This window comes from Electrophorus electricus, chromosome 4 (genome assembly GCF_013358815.1).
Source record: "Electrophorus electricus isolate fEleEle1 chromosome 4, fEleEle1.pri, whole genome shotgun sequence".
In the NCBI taxonomy this organism is placed as follows: domain Eukaryota; kingdom Metazoa; phylum Chordata; class Actinopteri; order Gymnotiformes; family Gymnotidae; genus Electrophorus; species Electrophorus electricus.
The window spans coordinates 17,603,248-17,620,747 of record NC_049538.1 but is presented as its reverse complement, the minus strand read 5'-3'; the positions used below and the strand labels follow the sequence as shown (position 1 = coordinate 17,620,747).

General features: G+C 43.1%; 1 protein-coding gene across 2 annotated transcripts in view; it reads left to right on the top strand.

Moving 5' to 3' along the window:
* The window catches only part of si (sucrase-isomaltase (alpha-glucosidase)), a 37,608-nt gene extending 27,163 nt beyond the window's left edge, over positions 1-10,445 (top strand). Inside the window, exons 33-48 of one of the 2 annotated variants that reach the window (XM_035525361.1) lie at positions 192-305; positions 397-459; positions 814-930; positions 1,273-1,363; positions 1,518-1,656; positions 1,831-1,964; positions 2,219-2,253; positions 2,438-2,554; positions 5,514-5,662; positions 6,775-6,859; positions 7,115-7,171; positions 7,290-7,414; positions 7,619-7,707; positions 7,912-7,958; positions 8,902-9,060; positions 9,831-10,445. In XM_035525361.1, coding sequence (XP_035381254.1) covers positions 192-305; positions 397-459; positions 814-930; positions 1,273-1,363; positions 1,518-1,656; positions 1,831-1,964; positions 2,219-2,253; positions 2,438-2,554; positions 5,514-5,662; positions 6,775-6,859; positions 7,115-7,171; positions 7,290-7,414; positions 7,619-7,707; positions 7,912-7,958; positions 8,902-9,060; positions 9,831-9,908 — 1,599 coding nt within the window. In that variant the 3' untranslated portion in view covers positions 9,909-10,445. The other variant, XM_035525362.1, reaches the window with a different exon arrangement.
* The last annotated feature ends 7,055 nt before the right edge of the window (positions 10,446-17,500 follow it).

Sequence of the window (17,500 nt, the reverse complement as noted above, 5' to 3'; positions counted from 1 at the left end):
CATATACATTTCTCCCTGTCTCAGGGAGGGGTAGGAAAGGTTAGAGGGATGATAGCTAGCTTTGGCATTGTGGCAAAAGGTTTGACTGAGATGAGCGCAAACACGGATGCGGTAAAGAATAGCCGGTCACGTTTGACATCACTTGCCATCAGTAAAATGCAGAATCAAACTCCAGTTCCTTTTGCTCACAGGATCCGGCCATCTCAGGCAATGAGACTGGGTACCCTGCTTATGAACGTGGTATCAATGAGAACGTCTTCATCAGATGGCCCGCTGAAATCGGTGACGGCATCGTATTTGGAAAGGTAGCGCATCCCGACAAAAGAGTGCCTTGATACCTTGAAATTATGACAGTGTAGAGTATTTAATTATGCTGCATCCCACCTTCTTCCCCAGGTGTGGCCTGACTATCCCAATGTCATAGTAAATGAGTCTCTGGACTGGGACACTCAAGTAGAGGTATTCCTGCCTCCCTGTCTATTCATGTGTCTCCTTTTTGCAAGTCTAACCCAATCTGCTGCCAAGCTGTAATCACAGAAAGGAACTCCGATTTTACTTCATAAAGTATCTGCATGTCAGAATCATCAATACAATGTGCTGTAATTGCGTAGTTGATCCAGTCAGTGGTGATGATGGAGACATGGCACGCTGTCATGGATCCAATCAGAGAACAATAGATGGGAGCTCATCATACCTGACCCACTGGGGTGATAATCACTTCTGTATGTGTGTGTGTGTGTGCGTGTGTGTGTGTGTGTGTGTGTGTGTGTGTGTGTGTGTGTGTGTGTGCACGCACACGGTTCTTTCTCACAGTACTACAGAGCTTATACAGCATTTCCAGATTTCTTCCAAAGCCGTACAGCAGTTTGGTGGCATAGAGAGATCGCCGACTTCTATGCAAACGTTATGGAATTCGATGGTCTATGGATTGTAAGTTCTAATTAGACTAAAAAAAGTTTTTGGCAAAATACTGAACTCTGTGAGTTCAATAAGCGAGCGGTTAATTCACTGAGTTCTCTTATGCATGAAAATGTAGTGCAGTGTCAATGAATAACTATCAAAAAGCTTTTAATTCACTGTATTTGCCATATAATAGTAAAGATTAGCAAGTCAAGGCCAAATCTTTCCTCCTTTTCACCAAACTAGAAAATTATGTGTCCCCATGAACAATGTCAGAACAGGCATGTAAAATGTCACTGTCTGTTCCTCGGCAACTGTTGCCTTGACGGCCATTAACCTTGTCACTGTGATTTGCTGGAATGATGTGTGAAGGACATGAACGAGCCAGCCAGTTTTGTCCACGGCACAGTTTGGGAGAAGTGTCTGGGGCCATCTGTCTATGACCACCCACCCTACATGCCACGTAAGCCTGTAGCCCCTCCCCTTTCTTACCTTCTCTCTCTCTTTCTCTCTTACTCCCTTAAACCCTCTTTCTGAATATATAAATGCTATTTTCAAACATTACTTGAATTATTCTGGCCTGAGATATGAGTGATGAGTGTTTGGCTCATTTTTAGGACTGGAGTCTAAAGAACAAGGTCTGAACCACAAGACCCTCTGTATGAACAGCCAGCAGGTGCTTCCCGATGGCACTGCAGTCAAACACTACGATGTCCACAACCTATACGGCTGGTCTCACACCAAACCCACTTACGAGTGAGTGAGCGCCTTTATTTCCTGGCCGTGAATCTTGGTTTGAACGCGCACATGGAGGAGTTGCCAGGTTAAGACTGAAAGCAGGAACATGCCTCAGTGAGCTCCTGACATGCTCCGTGACGTGTGTGTGTGTGTGTGTGTGTGTGTGTGTGTGTGTGTGTGTGTGCATAACAGTGCCCTGCAACAAGTGACAGGAAAGAGAGGAATCGTCGTCACCCGCTCCACCTACCCAAGCAGTGGGCAATGGGCAGGCCACTGGCTGGGAGACAACAGTGCCAGTTGGGACCAACTTTACAAGTCTATTATAGGTGTGGGTGTGTGTGGGTGTGAGTGTGTGTGTGACACAGACAGAGAGAGGGAGAGAAGATGTGTTTTTGTAGGTGTGTTTGTGAAGGTTGTTGAGATGAATGATGAATCATGCCTTTGTTCCTGTAAACACACCTCTCACTCTCTGAGACAAAGCTGCTTTGTTATGTTGATGTTCAGAGACTCACATTCTCTCTCTCTGTGTCTGTCTGTCTGTCTCTCTCTTTCTCGGTCTGTCTCTCTCTCTGTCTTTTAGGGATGATGGAGTTCAGTTTGTTTGGCATTTCATATGTAAGTGCCTTTGCCAGATCTGCAGATATTACAGTTGATTTTAAGCATGTTAATTTCTTATTAAATGTATGGTTTCTGTAGGTGCATTATACAGTTACTGTGATGCTCCCATGTGCTTCACCTGTTAAGGTGGAGACACTAGTGCTCAGCACTTTTTATATCAACAGGCTTGTCTCTGTTCTAGACTGGAGCAGACATCTGTGGATTTTTCAATAAGGCAGAATTTGAAATGTGCCTGCGCTGGATGCAACTAGGAGCGTTCTACCCATATTCCAGAAACCACAATGGCAAGGGTAACCCGGTGAGCAAATACACACACGCAAACACACACACATACACACACACACACACACACACACACACACACACACACACACACAAACACACACACACACACACACACACACACACACATATACATATACACACATCCTGAAGTTTTTGTGCACATGTGTAAGAAAAAATGAAAAGAGCTTCCTGTGCAGTATGGCATGTGATGTCAGAGCCCAGATGTCTGCTGTGTTGTCAGGTTTTGGATCAGAGCTCAGAGGTTTGATATGCGTTGCCAGGTATCCGCATTGGCATTCGTGTAAAAAGTGACCTTTGTGAGTGCTGGAACGAGTCGCAAAAATCCAATAAGTCCAGACTGTGGCGATCAATGCAGCAGGGCTAAATTTCCTCATGGGACAATGCTGCGACTTCATCACTAACAGGGAGACGGGGGCATAATTGAATTTTCAAGGTGATCCTAGAACAACCCCCCCACCCATTCCTACCCTTCGATTCCAATCATTTTATAATGGCTTGCAAATGGGTGTTTTAAGCAAGTGGAAGATTACAATAAAAATGGCCAGCAAACACACAGAGAAGGGCTGGCCATTAGCAAGAGCCGTAGATGAGTGTCCTGCAGGCTGTCATCACTCTCTGGACTGCGAAGCTTCACTTTCCCAAAACAGAGCCACATCCAGGTTCTGGACGGCCAGACTGGAGGAGGAGTCATGGAAAGGCTGCATGAGGCCAATGTTGATAATACACTCCGGTAGACATTTTGTTTTGCTGAATCAATCACATGGCCCATATAGCCTCACCCCCTCATACACACGCACACAATTTTATGTGTGCGTGTCATCCAATAACATGGTGTCCTCAGTCGCCTGGCACAAGGCCCTGTTTATTCCCACTCACCCTCTCTCTGCTGTAATTACCCTACCAACATATCATTAGCTTTAATGCTGCTACGCAGGGAGGCCATTTACAGACGGGAAGGAGTCAGGAAAACGAAAGGTCATTCACACAGACACAGCACTCCTCAAGATGGGGTGCACCAGGAATGGAGACCAGACAGAGAGAAAGAGGGATTGAGATAGAGAAAGAATTAAAAATGGCAAACCCAAGATGCACGAGAAAACAAAAAGCAGGAGCAGCAGGGAGGAGAGAGGTAGTTAGATGGCTAGCGCCTCTGTCCATGAGGGCTGGAAGGGGAACCCGGTGCTGGAGAGAGGGAGGTGAACGATCAGCTCGTTGGCCTCTAATGTCTAGCCAACTCATTTGCTGGTGTAAATTTGCCCATCGATATGAGGTGCCCCGGGAGAGAGACGTGCCCGCTGCCGACATGCCTGTTTTTCCTTGCCACCACTGCTGCAGAAAATGAGGCGGCTTCTCAGAGGTGACTGGAGACTCGTGGGTGTCTTTCCATTGCATTATGGTTGGTGCTAATGGAGTCAGAGCCCAGTACATTTGGAATAATTCAGCCTTTTGTTTGAGAAAACCGGTTAGCCCTAACAGGGGAAGGTCTACTCTATTCAGCTGGCCGTAATGTGGAAATATGAGACCCATTACATTGCCGTAAAATTTGTTCTCTCTGGTTGAGTGCGTGGAGGAGAGGGGTTTGAGTCAGAGCTGTGGACACCAATAGATCGGTGGAGATACAGAAGGTGTGAAATGTAATAAATAACTTGCGCAATAGAGGGATTTCGTGTTGAGCTGCCAGGAAGGCCATCCAGGTCTACATTCTTTGACTTGCTTTCTGCACACTGAGCTCTTCCACATGTTTGGCCAGTCAAACGACTGGGCTATGCCTGTTTGGTTGGGTTGAGACTGGGTGGTGACTGGACATGAAAGGAAGGGCTGTAGTCTGTTTACTTGTATTTGCAATAAATGTACTCTGTTATAAAAAAAATAAATAAATCACAAAGTCTGTTTTGTACTCACATGGTTGACCTTGCAGTCACATGGGCAGGCAATCAAGGCACACATCGCCAAATTTTGGTTGTTATTTTTGATTTTGCATCTTTTCAGGTTCTCTGCACTTGTGCCTGGTAATGCCGAGTCAGAAGGACCCACAGAGTATCCAACAGTCCAAGACCATGTAAAAACAAACAATAAAAGTACCACATCATTCCCTGGGAGGTTAGAGGCCTTAGCGATGAGTCACTATCAGGTTAAATCAAGAAAAATCTAAGGATCAAAGGCTAAATTATAAAGTATAACATTACCCCAAAATTGAAGTGTGAAAATTGGTTTAGAATTAGTTCCAAAGTACTGCCTTAATGCCAAAAGTAGGGAAAAAATACAGTTCATGGTAATGACACAGTTCTCAATAAGTGCTGAATGCAGGTCCTAAAGACATTTAGGTGTTAACAGTTGTTAGCCTGTTAGCTCATGTTTCTTGGGGAGCTATTATCAGTCTCTCATCGACTCGATCCCTCTGTGCAGGAGCTGGTGGCAAGTTGCTTTTAAGTGAGAGCATATCAGATCACACCCCACCCCATTAACACAAGGTAGTGTGAACACTAGAAGACGCAGAGGAGTCAGACCACAGACCAGCTGAACAGAGCGTCACCGTCTGGCAGGCAATTACTAAACTGGCCATACTTTCTCTGCTTCTCTCTCTTACACTCACTCACGCACACACACACACACACACACACACACACACACACACACACACATGCATGCATGCACACGCAGACATGGGGCCACAGCTGTCCAGTCTGGAATTCTGAAAAATATGAACATTTGTTCTTTGGCCAACAGCAGTGGTGCACATGTTCTTGGCAAAGTGTCAATTGTCCTACTTTAATCAGAGTAACCCTCAAGCCAAAGAAACAAACATGCCATCAACAAAGCACCACCACGGACACAGCATTGTCTTGTATGTGGTGAGCAAGCGTCACGCTGTTTCCATGTGTGGTAGCAGTCTCCTGCATTCAAAGCACCTGCGGCTGATCTGTGTCTTCCTGCTGTCCCATCCATGACAGAGACAGGACCCGTCGGCCTGGAACATAACCTTTGCTGAGGCATCACGGGACGTGCTGAATATCCGCTACACTCTCCTGCCCTACCTCTACACGCTGATGTATGAGGCACACACTCTGGGGAGCACTGTGGTCAGACCCCTGCTGCACGAGTAAGTGGCCCCCTTTACAACGCACTCACTCTAAATTCACTCTGCTGTGTGGGTTTGTTACCCTCCACTATGGGGTTTTCTGCACAGATGTACAATATGATTGAGTTAGATCTGTCAGTGTTCATCCTTGTTCTGCTGCAAGGTTAAACACTGAGCATGTACAACAGAGTGTTCTGAAAAAAAAACACACACACAAAAAAAACCAAGCAGAAGTAAATACAAGAAATAAAGACATATGTATGTGAAATGCTGAGATATGTCCAGATCAGAACTGTGGCAGGATGACAGGAGATGCAGAATACAAACCCATGAAATAAGTGCAATGCTATCAAAGTAATGAATAAAACCTCAGGACAATGGACTAAAGTTCAGTTTAGGAGCGAGTACTCTACAAGATCACATCTAGACATATGATTCTCTCTGCCAACTTATTTGTAGCCCTCAACCTCTCATTCATTTTAGCATTTCCGAATTGCAGTCATTTTATCCTTTTGAGACTTCCATTCAGACGAGGTTTCACTGTCGGGTGACTCATTGTACTGGGTCTCGGAGCGTCTGTCTAACGTTGATTCTTTCTCTGCTATTACCAAGCTGCCACTGATCAGGCTCCTTATGACTCTCCGTCCGTCCTCTCCGTCTCCTTCCCGTTCCACGGCTGGCTGGATGAGATGCTCTCTAATTCAATTTCCCATCCTGACTACCCCCACCCCCTCAACCACACACAAGCACACACCCACACCCAGAAATGGCCACACAGATACACAATAATTCCATGACCTATTTGTAAGAGCTACATTGACTCCAGTGACACTGTATCATGTTAAAACAAATTGCAGTGTTGATCAGAAGAATGCATGAATGTTATGATTCTTTTATTTACTTTACTTCTGTGGAAAACAAGTCTGTAAGTCAGTGTAAAATCTCTTCTTTATAGTCAAGCAAAATTTTAACCATAGCGACACAGATTCACACTTGCACACACATGCACACAGATACACTTTCATACAGTGGTGAGATAGTGAGGGCTATACTGAAGAGCTCAACAAGCTCTATAGACTTCCAGTTTCCTGTGGGATGGCTGTTCTTAGGCCTGCCTCTGTGCTGTGCTGCAGGTTTGTGAACGACAGGGTGACATGGGATATTGATAAACAGTTCCTCTGGGGACCAGCTCTTCTGATTACTCCTGCTCTAGGAGAGGTTAGACATGAACCCACCCACACTTCATTGACATTACTCTTTTTGCTTTAAAATTATTGGCATTGCCAAACTTTTAATATTATTAGTAATAATCATTAGTAATTAGTAATAATAATAATAACTTACCTCGGACCCTTAGTACATACATAAAATATGCAACTCAAAGTGTTTCACAGAAAATGCAAAATAAACATGAATGAAACAATAAAGTTTACGTGCGTCTGATGTTAGAATACTTTTTTTTTTTCTCTTTAGGGAGTAACTGAGGTTTACGGTTATCTCCCTGACACACGCTGGTATGATTACCACACGGTACGTTTAACTACGTCTCTCCATCTCTGCTTTTTTGCAGCCTCCCAGCTGTGCATTATTTCATCTAATATTAAAAGCAGCTGTGCTGTTTCTCATAGCACTCTTTTTCCACTTTTAGGCTAAGGCCATGGATGTTAGGGGCCAGTTTGTGAACATGCACACCCCGCTGAACCACATCAACCTGCATGTGAGGGGGGGACATATCCTACCATGGCAGAAACCTGAGAACAACACGTACTACAGGTAACTGCCACACCAGACCCCTGTGAGATCACATGTAGTCTCCTCAGCAAGGTTGCTCTCTGTGGTAGAGACACCCTGGTTTGTAAAAGGACCTTCAGCTCAGAGGAGGGTAATTGCAGTGGGCATGGCTGTGGGCATTTGGGGAGGGTAGGAACAGTTTTCTTGATACTGATGTTCCGCTGGTCTCTCGCATCCCGGCTACAGTCGGAGCAATCCGCTCGGACTGATTGTCGCACTTGATGACAGCGGAAAGGCAGAAGGTTCCCTGTTCTGGGACGATGGCGAGGGCATTGGTGAGTTCTTCAGCAGCAGTGTGGGTCCGTATTTGTATGTGTGAGTGTGTATTTGTGTATATTTGTTGGTTACGGCCAACACAACGTATTTTCACAGTCAGGTTTGTAAATGTGAGTGAGCATCTTCCTTCCCTTCTTCTCCTTCCTCCTCGTCTCTCTCCTATGTCTTGCTCTGGCTGATGACGCTGCTCCATCCCCTTCCAGACACAGTTGGGAAGATGTCCCTGCTGGTGGGATTCAAAGCAGTCAAGGTACAGCAGCGCACTCACTCTGCCGGACCCGTGCCTTTTTCTGCCTTCGAGCAGATGGGAGACAGGGCTCTGCTTGTGCCGGTGCTCAAGCTAGGGCAGATCGATTGTAGCCAAACATCTGTGGCCAGCCTCCACCCATGGCTCAGCTGGCTCCCAGACAACACCATGTAGTGGCCAGACGGCTTATGCCTGGCAGCCTGGGCCCACTCCATAGATTGGTGGCTACATGTAGAAAGATAAAGCAAACTGCGAGGGTCTAAATGCACCTCAAAATCACAGGCTGCTCATGTAGGGAGGCCAGACACAATCTGCTAGTGTCCTTGATTACATGTAAAAAAATAAAAATAAAAATAAATTTAATTATATGCATACTACAATACTTCCTATGCCTTCAATGTAAGAGATTAGTATGCCCTATATGATAACAGATATAAAGACATAAGATATAAAGATATAAAGTATAAATTGCATCTTTTTTTTTCTTTACAAACTATTTCGGCTTTCTTTCAAGCATGGTAGATGACTGGTTTTCAAAACATTTCAAGTGTCATAAAACAAGCTATTTAAGTCCATAATATTTTGCAACTTGCCCATTGTGTTCCAAAAAATTAGAAATCTGTGATTACTAATAACATCCCAGCTGCACATGATGCACTGTACATTGTAGAAAGAACCATACCATTGTGATTTAATGAGCCTGGGCTGACTGCATACGGGGTGATGAGGATGAAGATAATGCAGATGATGCAGTATCTGATTTTTGTAATTCATTTCAGTGGATCCAGTGTCATTTTATATGTGCTAGCTTTATATATATATATATATATATATATATATATATATATATATATATATATATATATATATATATATATATATATATATATAAACATGAGCATAACTAGTACATACTAATGCTTTTGCTGTGTATTGTGTGTTTTAGAATACTCTGACAAACTCCATCATCCATGATACTCTGCTACAAGGTCTAACACTGGGTGAGGTGAAAGTGTGGGGGATAGGAAGTCTTCCCATCACCAAGGTCACCATGCAGACTGCAGGATCCCAGACACCGCTGACTTTCAATACAACTCTCACAGAGGTGAGACTCAGGACATCCACATACATGATACATGAAGCTCAAAGCAAAGGGTAGATTTTGTTTGTTTAGCAGTTAGGGTTTGGGTTTAGGGACCAAGACAGGAATGCACTTGAAAAGCAGGGCTAACAAAGGGCACAGAACTGGATTATCTATAACAAACGGAGAGAGCAATTACATGGATACATTCTCCTTGACCGTTTGATTAGCTGCCCTTGAGAAGCTGCCTTTGAATGTACCGGCAGCTCAAGCCTTATTAATACCAAGAGGAGCACAAAGTGAAGAGGCCAAGATTTATGCCAGCCAGGCGAGAGATCGAAAGGAGGAAGCGGCAGTGAGGCTCTGTGTCGGGACTTGAATAACTGGTGTTCCGGCTCATGCCGAGTCATTCATCTCTCTTTGCTTTTCCCGGCTGCATGCTAAGCTTGAAAAGGCCAGGCAGTTCCATCTGTCTCTGCTTGTCTTCACCACCACTGCTGTTTTAAAGCGAGCAAAGGTGGTGGTGGTGTCTGACTCTCCGGAGCTCCCACTCTACATCCCCTTCTTGCATTCTGATGGCTCGGCCATAGGAATTCTACATAATTGCTGTTTCAACCAAAACTCAGAGTTAGCGGCCCAGAGTCAGGGGCTCAGAGTCAGGGGCTCAGAGTCAGGGGCCCAGGTGGAATCTTTTTTTTTTTTTTTTTTTTTAAATAAGGAGGAGGAAAGTTATTTCTATTTATTTATTTATTGAAAACAAGATTTTGTGTGACCCTGTCTTCCTTGTGTTTCAGGAGCTGATCATTTACGTGACCGAGCAGTGGCATCCAGTACATGAATTGTTCACCATCACCTGGACCACAGGAGTATGACAACTTTAGGAAACACATAAACATTAACAAGTTGGCACCTGTTGAATCAAAGAATTATTTGTTCATCTTTTTGGAATTTTATTTATAGACCTAAGATTCTAAAGAGGTTATGATAATGAAATGAGATTATATTATACAATAATATGAATATTGCCATATGTAACATGTTCATGGGCAGTTTATTTTTTAAAATAGATGTGAGGGATGTATGAAATCATATAATAAAAGATGTAATAAAGTCATTAATACTGAAAAAGCATAATATACACAAGGCCTGTTGTTACAATAAGAAGCTGATGGTCGTAATTAGTGGAAGACAATGTGCTTTGCTATCAGGCAGCCATAGCTGGAATCTTGCACCTTTAATGCTGGCATTTTGGGAATATGATAATAATAACCCCTAATTATCAACAATCAATTTTTTTTGCCTATTTGCTGCTACTACCTACCAGGGTTGCTTTCTGCACAATTAAATTCAGATATAATGATATGATAATCAATTATTCATTCCACAATAAACATAATGATATCAATTTAGTGATGGGGACTGTAAATTGATTTCTGCTCTAATTGGCAATCAGTGTGAGGTGAGGCATGTAGGTGTGTGAATGTGTGTTGGTGTGTATGTGTGTTGTGTTGGGGAGTGTAAGAGTAGGGGTGGAGGATTCGAGGGGGGTGAACTTGCCTTAGTTGGTCGCTAATGGCAATGATAATGGAGCAAAAAAAATTTCTTGCTCCTTCGCTGTAAGAGACTGGATAGGATGGTGAAGATCCAACTGAGAATATAATTATTTTGGGTTTTATTATGCGAGGAAAGTACTTTTGGAGCACCTATTCAATTAGCAGGGAGCAGCAGTCATGCCTCCCTGGCAGATGGAACAGACACTGAAATAGCAGGACGCTGAACCAAACATTCACGCTTACAAATGTCTTGCTTGTTAGCAAAACAAAAAGGTTTAATAAAGAATTTGATGATTCATTAGATGCACTCCTACTGTGATGTGAGTAATCCAATTTGAAGTAAATGTACTCGGCAGAAATTCATGCCATTTTAGCACAAATTGTCACGCTTTCCGAACTTCGACAGTGCTTATTGACATTGGGCTAATTTTGATCTAGAATAATAATTTGAGTTTTGATTTAGAATATTGCATAAATGGGTAAAGGAAAAAAGAACTGGAATTAAATTATATACTTTTCCCCAGGAGCAATTTCTCAGCCTGCTACTGATTTGAAATTGTGATTTTATGCTAATATTTGCTTTTAATCCACAACAGTCGGTTTGTTTGCTCCTCCTTTTCAGTAAGATGAGAGTCAGTTGGAACCCGGGGACCCATTATAACAGTCACTCAATCTGATTTTCAGCGAAATCAAACCAGACAGGCCTCATCTTTCTGATTTACCCAGGCTTAAAGACAAAGAGCCTTTGTCTTTTTCAAACAGACTGAGACGCAAGCATTCAGAAATAATAAAAAAAAAAAAAATTAAAAATAAAAAGAACAAAAAAATGCTTGAAAGAGTGAAAGCACATTCGAGTGACTTCAAAGCACTGATATATGATTTAGAATGGTACTGCTTGCTGGAATACATTAGCCAAAACGTGGCTCAGGGGATGAAAGACAGTAGACGATGCAACACTCTGGAGCACATGCGGTCATGACTTTCTCGCTAAGGCCACATTATAGGTCTGGGAGCCCGATGGCGAATGAAACTTTCACAGGGGTGACGTCAGGTGCCAAGCCATTTCCTTGAGTTTCATTGATGCTGCTCGAACTTCAGCTCAGGCAGTAGGAGCAGAGGGGGTGGAAGATGAGGATGATGATGCATTTGATAAACCACATACACGTAGGACAAATTCACTCCTGGTTACTCCCTTAAGCTATATAATCAGTAATATCAGAGAGCTCTTGATTTTAATGATCAGTTCTGTTACAAGTTGAAAAAGATGTTAGCTATTGTCTCTAGTAGTCATATAGTTCTAGGATCAACACACAGTGTTGCCGTAATAGAGTAATATGATTAAATGATATAAAACATATAAAACCATATATATATATATATATATATATATATATATATATATATATATACACACACACACACACACACACACACACACACACACACACACATACACCAGGGCAATGGCAAGCTTAATTAAATCTGCCCAGTATAATTTTTCCATAGCTTTTTTTGAAAACCAAACAGTCACTGTTAGATCTAACAGTCAGTTCTGCAGACTCTCGGTGTAAGTATTCATTGCTAGAGAAACTGTGCATGCTCTATTATTTTAAATAACAAAGAATATTTGCTTTGGATTTCCCAACGGAGTACACTAGGGCTCTCAGATGTGTGCTGTCGTCACTCATGCATGTTTTCCTGATGGACCCAGTAACGTCCCATCCATATGGTTCCACATGAGCCTCCCTCCACCTGTTATCTCACCCAACCGATATTCACATGCCAATTACAGCTGGCCATAGACAACGGGAAGAGGGGACGAACATACTTGTGAAGTGCCGGCGCCCTGGATGTGATAAGGAACGGAACTAACTGGGGATGCCATAAGGAACAGGGCTGATCAAATAGAATAAATAAATAATAGGTTTAACAGAAACAGACTAACTCAGAACGTAACTCAGGACATAAACACTTAGGAAAGACTAACAGAGAATAACGATGAGGAATGAAACTAGGAATAAGTGAGGAATACACAGAACTGGGCTACGTAAGATAGACCAAGAAAAAACCAAGACAGAAAACACAGGCAATCAGAACTAAAAAGGAAAACCAGACAACACTTGCATGTTGGGGAAGGGGAAAAGGGGAAGAGAAACCTAAACTGAAGTGAAGCGATCGGAGAATACCAAACGAGGAAAGAGAGCGGAATAAGACAGATAAATACTCACAGGGAAAACTACGTAAATGAAAACACAGAGAGAAAGTACTACATACGAGCAAACAGTAGAGAACTAGCGAACAGGGAGGAGACAGGGAACCATGGAAACAGACAAAAACTGGAAAACACGGAAGTGACTAGGTTGCCTAGGAAACTGGGAACGCTCCGGTCTGCGGTGGTAACGCGTATGTTATATGTGTGAAGGTTTGGGTTTGATTTAGTATATATTGTCTATATACATTTATATACATCACACATTCCTCTTGCCAGTTCTTTTGGCACTTCTATTAGGACATCCTCTTTGTTCACATCAGAGGTCATTTAAAAACAATCAGTTAGGGACAGATTTATTTAAACTTTAATTGACAATGTCAGATTTCAATTGATGTAATGACTTTTGGGATATTTGGGACTTCTGGTTGAGCAATTATCATAATTAGCTTGTACTGTGGCTGGAGTCCTTGATTTCATGGGAAAATCCCCTCCATCTCAGTCACCCACCTCTCTGTCGCTTTGGGTGGACATTCTTGTGCTATATGGCTTTCAGACACACCTACGTGAAAACCAGAGCAGACCTTGTAGGAACCCAGAATAGAGTTGCCGCTGTCAACTTTGGCTTGATCACTGGGGGCTTGGACATAGACATCTGTAAAGCTCCTTTTACATCTGTAAAATGGCTGTTGTAAAACGTGCTATATAAATAAATTTGACTTTGACTTTGAAAATAAACTATAAGGCCTGAATAAACTTTGGTTTGAAAGGTTCATTTGAAGCCCCCCCAAAAACAAAGCCAGTAAAGGAGCGGAATATCAGGTACCACTGTATCTACATTCACCATTAAGAGAGTCCTACATTGCACTGGCCTAAAAGGCTGCCATGCATGGAAGAGGCCCTTACTCCAAGACTGACATAAAAAAGCCAGGCTGAAGTAATTCACCAGTGATCACCAGGACAAAGATCTAGTCTTCTGGAGGAGTGTTTTCTGGTCAGATGAAACAAAAATATAACTGTGAACCTATGATGTTTATTACTATGTATGAAAAAAAAAGTGAGGATTGTGATTAAAAGAGCGCCATTCCAGCTGTGAAGCATGGAAGAGGCAGCACTATGTTGCTATGATATTTTGCTTTAAAAGGACTGGGGTTATTAAAAAAATTCATTTGAAGAAATAAAATCTAGAATTACTGAAGTAACATGATGGTTCCTGCTCCTCCTCATTCCCATCCTCCTCAGGTTTCTGCTGTCTGAGGTACTCACTAAGCACTTCATGACTTGGGGCCATCTTTGTGGCACACTCCTGGATCTTTGATGTCTCATCCTGGATAGTAGCACTGATGCTCACTAATAATTGGCCCCTTTCTTTCACATAGCATATAGTCTCAGATTGCTGGATTTTGGATGAAACCCTCCATGCATTGAGGAATTTCTTTGTCTTGATATCAGTGGCTTCTATCTCCTCCTTTAACCAGTTAATTATGCCAACAGATATTTTGATGACAGGTAGAACATAGGTGTTGACAGTGTGGATCTTGTTATTCCCATTCAGGTGACTTCTTAGGGCTTGCTTCACTCTTTGTAGATACTTGGCTGTGGCTACACTCATTGTGGCTTCATTATGTTTCCCCTTTGCCTCTGGGATTCCAAGGTACTTGTAGCTGCCATCAACATCTATTGTGTTGCCTTTTGGTATTACAGTTCTGACTACCTTTTCTCTCCTTGTAACTATCCGACCACACTTATCCACTCAGAATGACATTCCAATGCCGTTAGTGTATATCCTAGTGAGATGGATTTTGTGAGTCAATGTCTCGTTCACTTCTGGCATACAGCTTGATGTCATTCATGTAGAGGAAGTGGCTGATGGTTGCTCCATTTCTTAGCTGGGATCCATAGCCACTCTTGGAGATGATTTCACTGAGGGGGTTCAGGCCAGTGCAGAACAGCAGCTGGGACCAGGTATTTCTTTGGTAAATTTTGCACTTGATGGTGACACATGCTATTGGCTTGAAAGTGACCTCTAGGGTTGTCTTGTATAGCCCCATTGCATTCTTCATGAAGTATCTTAGAGTCCTGTTGATGTTATGCAGCCTCAAACATTCCAGGATCCATGTGTGGGACATTGAATCATAGGCTTTCTTGTAGTTAATCCAGATGGTGCACAGATTGGTCTGTCTGGTCTTATGGTTTTGTGTGGCTGTTTTATCCACCTGTAGCTGGTGTTTGTTCTCGCCAATGCCTTTTTGGGTCCTGCTTATGTACTGAGCCATGTGCCTACTCAACTGCAATAATGCCTGACAGGAGCTTCCATGTTGTGCTGAGGCAGGTTATAGTTGGATGGAACTGCTGCTTTCTGGGGGTCCATCAGGATCAGGGCTGTCTGGCCTATATATGGCAGCACAAATAAACCAGCTGCTAATGGATGGAACCCACTCTGAATGAATAATTCAAGGTCAGACAGCCCATAATCGGAGCACTAGGGGCTGTAACCCCCAACCTGGAAGAATGGCTCCAACAGATCCTATGAACAACATCCAAGATGTTGGTCCAGAAGAGTGCAGTTAAGATACTATGCAGGATTCTCAAGCTCCCAGGCCTCTGATAGAGGACCTGAGCTTGAAGGAAAAAAAACACCAGAGGGAGAGAGGGGTTATGAAGGTCATTTGGGTACACTAAACTCATTGTCATGTTCAAGTTTTGAGCTTTGTGACATGGTGTGTTATCCTGATGGAAGTAGCCTTCAGAAGTTGTGTACACTGTGGTCATAAAGGGATGGACATGGCCAGGTAGGCTGTGGCTTTAAATGATGCCCAGTTGGTATTAAGTGGCCCAAAACTGTGCCAAGAGGCCCAAAGGGGCCCAAAACTGTGCCAAGAGGCCCAAAGGGGCCCAAAGTGTGCCAACAATATGCCATTATAGCATACTATTATACCACCACAAGCAGCTTGAACTGTTGATAAAAGTCAGGATGGATCTATGTTTTCATGTTGTTTCAGCTAAATTCTGACCCTACCATCCAAATGTACTGTACTTGATGGAAGTGGCACTTCTGTTGATGTAGCACATCTGTTTCATGGTTTGATGCGTTATGTGTTCAGACATGTTCTTCTGCATACCTGTGTTGTAACATGTGTTTATTTAGGTTAATGTTGGCTTTCTATCAGCTGCAGCCAGTCAGCCTATTCTCCTCTGACCTCTGGCATCATTCTCTGTAAGCCCTAGAGATGGTTGTATGTGAAAATACCAGTAGATCAGCAGTTTCTGAAATACTCAGACCAGCCCATATATATATTTCAGAAACCAAAGTGTATTGATTCCAAAACAGTGAGAGAGATAGAAAGACTTGCCAGGGTACTTTTTCATGGTTATGCAGCTTGTTGTCTCACTTTGAAACAATAGAGCTTTTCATTGCTGTGGCATTTCTGTGCAGCCATTCCTTCTCATTTCACTGGCACTGTTCTTGGTTTCACCTGGCCAGTTTGTTGTGGGATTCAAGGGCCCCCCTCATCACTCTCATGTCCCTTGGCAGCTGATGAGTCATGTCATAGCCAGTGAGAATTCTTAGTATTGCCATCAGAAACAGCACTGCCTGCCCCTTTAGTGTTGCCAGTCGAATCACAAACAAATGCGTTACGGCCTCTCTCTGAGCTGTGCTGTTACTGCCATTCTCACAGTTTATCTCAAACAGTGCCTCCAGAGGCAGCGGCTATAGCCAGCTGTCCCTTCGGCCATTAGTTCTACCCACCTGACTCTGCTAATGAGCTTACCTCCTTAACAAAAAATGAGGCTAATTAGCAAAATCAGGTGAGATTTGCCAGGCTTGGAACGGATGCACGCTGACAGAGCAGCATGCTGTGAGACTACGGGTCCCACAATGCAACACACCCCTGGCACTTCAACAGCAAGGGGCAGGCAGTTTGACTAGAATTGGCTCACTCTTTCTTTTACGAACCTGGCCGCTCAACCCTGAGGCTGAATAGGCGCTCCAGCTGGCAGTTAAAACAGCTGAGGGAGCCAAGGGGCCCATCTCATTAATGAGTGTGTGCTAGCGCTCAACAGCAATTGATATAATAGCACTCCAGGCAGTGTCACACGTAAGGTGTCACAAAATCAATGGCTTTCATGGCCATATTTTGGAACACACATGGGAAATGGAATTACGTTATAATTAATCACCTCACACATCTGTCACTAGCACATAGCCATAAGGTGTGCTCCGGGTTACGCAGCAATCATCATCATAATCACAGCATAAGTTGTTTTGGATCCTGACATTCACGAAATAGGAGTGTTGTTAAGGAGGATGATCACTGGGAGATCTACAGATTTGTGGGAAGTGTGTTAGACAGCAGGTTGTGTTTTTTCATTACACACAATCATATGTATACAGTATAAACACACTCAAGTCACACTCAAGTTTTTATTAAATGTGCAATACCAGTTAGAAGAATACCAGTTAGAACATACTAGTCAGTTCTTCTTGTTGTCAATAGTGATATTTGCAGAAGTAAACTTTAAAAATGAATAAGTGAATGCAGCATACAGGATCACATTGATACTTATGCAAACTCACACACACACACACGCACACACACACACACACACACGCACACACACACACACACGCACGCACGCACACACACATGCACACACACCCATGCGTATGCATGTCCTGACAAATCATATTGAAACAGGA